This window comes from Ochotona princeps, chromosome X, assembly GCF_030435755.1.
Source record: "Ochotona princeps isolate mOchPri1 chromosome X, mOchPri1.hap1, whole genome shotgun sequence".
Lineage (NCBI taxonomy): Eukaryota > Metazoa > Chordata > Mammalia > Lagomorpha > Ochotonidae > Ochotona > Ochotona princeps.
The window spans coordinates 90,431,731-90,437,561 of NC_080865.1; the positions used below are offsets into that span (position 1 = coordinate 90,431,731).

General features: G+C 38.4%; 1 protein-coding gene across 1 annotated transcript; it reads left to right on the forward strand.

Moving 5' to 3' along the window:
• Positions 1-4,607: 4,607 nt before the first annotated feature.
• LOC105941970 (olfactory receptor 13H1) lies at positions 4,608-5,529 on the forward strand. The gene is given in 3 exon segments (XM_012927690.2): positions 4,608-4,854; positions 4,857-5,141; positions 5,144-5,529. Coding segments are annotated over 3 exon segments (918 nt in total).
• Positions 5,530-5,831: the final 302 nt, after the last annotated feature.

Consider the following 5,831-nt stretch of genomic DNA (forward strand, 5'->3'; position numbering starts at 1 on the left):
AAAGAAAGTTGGGTTCTATAACGACACTTCCAGAAGTTTGTAGGAAACCTAAATAAAGGTGTGAGTTTCATCTGGTGCAATATTTTTATAACATGAAGAATCAAATGCTATCCAAATTCCATGCATGGGGTTCTCATAAAAACTGTTGCACCAAAACAAATTCATTTTTACTTTTATTTTCCAACAAACTTTCTGATGTTCCCTTTTATAAATAATTGCAGGTAACAGAAGTGAGATGGAAAATATGCTTGAAACAGTTTACCAGGAATCTCTTAATGGTAATTCTGAGATGACACAATCAGTACTGACTTTGGAGGGTAAGGCCCAAACTAAATGAAAAAACAATCCCTCAGTTTAAAAGCTGAGTAATCGTTAAGTGTGAGAGGGAAAATGCCATCAATTTTAGTTCTCTGGGCTCCAACGGTATTTACTAATGGAAACGATGTCATGGGTTCAAGCCCAGTTTCTCTCAGTAACCTTAGCATCATTTCAAAATAAGCCTGTCATACAGTCAGAAACTGATTGCCAATCTTTTAGTCAAATGGCACATCAATTTAATCTCCTAAGATCATGAAGGACTGAGTGATAGACTATAAGCCTTCTTTCAATATTGGAGAACCAAACTACCTTGTGGCTCATAAGGGAGAAGGAGAAGAAACATCTAGGTATCAATATTGAATATTTAACATTAGAAGCAGTGTGTTACACTGAGTTCCAGGAGCAGCATAGACCTTTAAAGGGCACATTAGTCATCTGCCCATTGTTTGCAAAATCAGTTCTTCCTCCTGTCTTCAGCTTGCCCATCAGAGTTCTGGATATGGTACATATATAGATAATTGGGAATGAAGCATATTTTTGGTTAGCCAAAACATTTCAAAGAACAACTGTGCTAATTGCAAATATACCAGGTTTGGGGGTAATTTTCGAAGTATCCATTTGACTTTTATCTTTGTCCATTATCTCTCTGTAGAGATGAATGTCTCAATTTTCACTGGGAAAGGTGCAAGAAGTCCAAGGCAAAATCTCTCTCTCACAACCTCAAGACAAATGAAAGTAAAAGCGGCATTAAACCTCTCAAGCTCTGAGGACATTCTGGTGAAGGCAGGTCACCACCCTCTCCACCCCTCGTATTTGTTTCCCTCATCGCAAGTGGCAAACACTTTCACATCTGTGGATTTATCTTCTTTGTGTACTTGGCCTGTCTTAGAAGCTGAGAGAAGTAGAGTGGCACACAGGGACAGGACACAAAAGAGGGAAGTTGTGAAATCTTTCTTATAGACTTCTAAGGAGAAGTGAGTACCTCATCTCAGTAATGGTTAGAGAAATACTATGCCTTAGCAGACCCCTTATCTAGTCCACATACTTTCCAACAAAGGAGTGAAGCAACGGAGTCCCTATCCTCTGAGTAGTAAGGTTGTTTCATTTTATCTGAAAGGAATCAGAGAATCATAGGATGTTAGAAATAGGTGGGCTGCTACACACCATTTGGTTAATCAAATCGCAAAAGTAAATTCAGAGTAATTGAGGGGAAAAAAACTTCTCTAGGAGAGCTATCCCACGAGGAACAGAAGCCTTGAGAAATGGAGTAGAGAACAAGCGAGATAATTAGTTTCTGAAAAGAGCAGTTATACATTAAAGGATACTGAACATATAAAGAGCAAAGGCAAGGGAAGAGACAAATGGAAACAAAGAGAGGCTGCTTTACATTATGGAAAAGATAAAGTGATTCATTCACAAATTCACTCAACAAACAATTATTGAGGCCCCATCCTATATTATTCTAGGTATGGGCATAGAGCAGTGAACAATAACAACAACAAAAACAGTACAAAACTCTCTGGCCTGGTTGACTGTATATTGTAATTGAGAGATACAATGAACAAGAATCATTAATAGAAAAGGTATACAATATACTAGAAGTAATTCTAAAAAGAAAGTATGCAGAAATGAGTATCTGCAATATTAGGAGATGGAAATTAAATTCTAGACAAGGTAACCATGGAGGGACTCACTAAAAAGGACCCCTGTGAGTAAAGATGTGAAGGAAGTGAGAAGTAAACCAGGCAAGAGTGTGGGGTTCATGAGTGTGGAGAAAATCAAAGGCTTAGAGACAGGGATGTAGTTTGAGGGTCTGAGGATCAATTAAAGGGCTAGGGTGACCAGAGCAGAGTGGGCAACGGAATGGGTAGTAGGAATTGGTGACAGAGAGGTAACAGAGACACATATTATGCAAGTCTTATCAGACATAGCAAGTACACTGATGCTTAGCAAAGGTGAAATGGAAATCCATAGTTAGCAATGTGATACTGTGTGTTTAAAAATATGAGGGTATACAGGTTGTTAAACATTCCTATCACAAAAAAATAAAAGGGGAAAAGGTTTTGGAGATAACAGCTATATTTGAACATTGTGTATAGTGACTATTTCCTGTGCTTACCCTCAAGCTCATCAAGATGTTAAGTTACATATACTTGATTATAGGTTAGTCATACCTCAACGAAAAACAGAAACTTTCCAGTGGAAAAGCTGTGACCTGACCTAACTTAGAATTTCACAGGATCATTCGAACTGAATGAAGAAAAGGCCAGATAAAAAGAAACCAAATAAGACATTACTGACAAAATCCAGGTGAGTAATGACGATGTGTTGGAATGAAAAATGGAAGTTCAAGTGGCAAGAATATTTAGATTCAGAATAACACCTATAAGAACTTAAAACTTTACATGTTCATTTAATAAATATTGGTCCCTGTGAAACCCCAGGGACTTCCCTAGATGCTAGGAAGACACCAGGAAACAAACAGAAAGGGCAGTCTCTGTCCTCAATAAATTTATTTGATTGGGAGATCAAAAGTAAGCAAATAGCCAAGTTGCTGATGTAGTTTCTGCTACTGAAATATGGTATAAGAAAAATAAAGCGAGGTGAAGGAGTAGAGAGTAGCAAAGATAGGAAGAAAGAGCTTTTTCAGACAAGCTGTTCACTCGTATGTTCATCCAAAAAGTCATGTGTTCAGAAGTATCGGATTGGGTTTACACACTTCTTACTACGGTGCAGTATCCACAGCATGGAAAACACAGGAGACACTAGAAATGTAATTTGAATTAATACCTTAGAAGAGGGTTCTTCAATGGCTTCACCAACAACTTCATTTACAAACTGGGTCAGGTCAAAGAGGTATTATGGACTGAACTATGTGTCAGACACCATGGTAGATACCGACATTATTGGAAAATACAGGAATGCACAGACTAAGGAGGCAGACATAGTCACAAGAATAGACAATATTTTACCTAAGACAAATCATATGTCACAAGGTATCTTCTTGATGGAGAATATTAACACATATTGATATACTATCTATAGTCCTTAGAGGGAAAAAAAGGCAGAATCAATGAGAGGATAATCTACCTTATCTGCTTAGTTGGAAAAAAATTGTCTCAGAAGTAATCTGGTGGGAAAGAGCTGAGGATCTGTTCGTGTAACTATTTCCAAAAGGATGGGGAGTTTTCTGTTTTTGTGTTTGTTTTTTCTTTTTTTTTTTTTTTAACCCAGAATCAATGAGGGGTTTTCTATTTTTTTTTTTTTTTCAGAATCAAGAAGAGGATATTTTTAGGTTTCTCTATGACCCCACTGTATATAGTCTATGTGTTCCGAGTATTCTGAGAAAGAGCAAAGCTAAGGATCATGCACACTGATTCTGTTTTTCTCACACCTTCATCTTCACTCTCATTCTTTCAGGTAGAATTTGGCAGCAGCAGTGGCACTCATCCAACAAGTCATGACAAGAGGGAAGAATGTTGGTTTCTCATAGAACAAGTGTTCTGGATGGAAACAACCAAAATGCCCATCAACAGAGGATTGGATAAGAAAGCTATGGTTCATCTACTCCATGGAATACTACTCAGCTATTAAAAAAAACAAAATGCAGTTCTTTGTGGCCAAATGGGCCAAACTGGAAACCATAATGCTAAGGGAAATGAGCCAATCCCAAAAGGTTAAATACCACATGTTTGCCTTAATTTAAGATGATATGATGTTATGTATAACATGTTATGTTTTGAATGTTATATGTTGTGTATAAACTAAAATTGAAGTATAGGTGAGGTGGTCACAGAAGGTGGCTGGGAACCCGCATTTACTTTTAACATATTGGTTACTCATTACTATGTCAATTAATTCCATAATGATGTAAATTTTTGCTGATGGTATGTTGGAGCTTTCAATTGACTGGGATGATACTCTGCTGGCTCTGTCATCAGGCCAGAGAGGGTATACCTAAGAAGCCGTTGAACTTGACAGGACAATAAGATGCTGGACTCTATGTTTGGTATACGCTTGCAATGGGGAAATCTCAACTGAACTTGAACTGTGGTTATGCAACAAGGTGGAGGAATCCACCATGGTGGGAGGGTTTGGGGAGGGGTGGGGAGAACCCAAGTATCTATGTAACTGTGTCACATAATACAATGTAATTACTGAAGTTAAATAATAAATAATTAAAAAAAAAAAAAAACACCTGGAGTAGGGCTGGCATACAGGAAGCCACTCCCTACCCCCTCGCTAAAAACAAAAACAAAAACAAACAAACAAAAAAAAAAGAGGGAAGAATGGCCATGGACAATGACACAGCAGTGTTTGAGTTTCTCCTTATTGGCATCTCCAGTTATCCTGAGTTGAATGCCATGTTTTTCACATTGGTGCCAACAACTTACTTAGGCACATTGTTGGGAAATGGACTTATCATCTTTCTGATCCACTTTGACCCCCACCTCCACACTCTGATGTACTTTTCCCTTAGTCACCCGTCTTTCTTAGACCTTTGCTATGGAACGACCTCCAAGCCCCAGGTCTTGGTGATTGTTTTTCCACCAATCCCTACCTCTCTTATTCAAAATATTTGACCCAAATGAGTGCCTCCCTGGCTTTGACCACAACAGAGTGTTTCCTACTGGCCATCATGGCCTATGACCGTGTGGTTACTATCAGCAGCCCACTGTGCTATTCACTGGTCATGAATGGCCCAGTTTGTGTCTGGTTTGCTGCTACTTCATGGGGGGCATCACTTGTGCTCACTACAATGCTTGTTTTATCTCTAAGGCTTCGTTTCTGTGAGGCTAATGCCATCAATCATTTTGTCTACAACATTCTCTCATTAAGCTGGCTTGTTCTGACACCCGCCTCAATGAGCTTATGATCCTCATCACTGCCATTTTCATCCTGCTTCTACCCTTTGTGTTTGTTCTCCTCTCCTATATCCAAATTGCTACTGCTGTCCTCAGGATTCACTCACTTAAGGGCAGGTTCAAGGCCTTTTCCACTTGTGGTTCTCATGTAACGGTGGTAACAATCTTCTATGGGGCAGCCATATCCATGTACATGAAGCCTCAATCCAAGTCCTCCTCTTACCAGGACAAGTTTATTTCAGTATTTTATGGAGCCTTGACACCCATGCTGAACCCCCTGATATACAGCCTAAGGAATAAAGATGTTAAAGAGGCAATGAGGAAAGTTATGGCTAAAAGGGCATAAGTCTCCTTTCTTTTCTAAATTTCTAAAATAACACTCAGTTAGTTCCATCTTTAATTCTTTGGAAAATTGTTTTAAGGCTCTGACTTTAGCATTGAAAGAGCAACTTCTGGAAATTCTTCCACCCAAAAATATTATCGTTACTGAGAACCAAATTTCTATTAGAGATTTTATAATAATTTTGCTATTCCAAAACATGTAACATTGTTAGGGGCCATCCATTTAGTTAGTCACTTTCAGGTAAATAAGTCTACCTAAACCATTGCCTCACTGACAGAAGGAACCTAAATAAAGTTTATTATCAG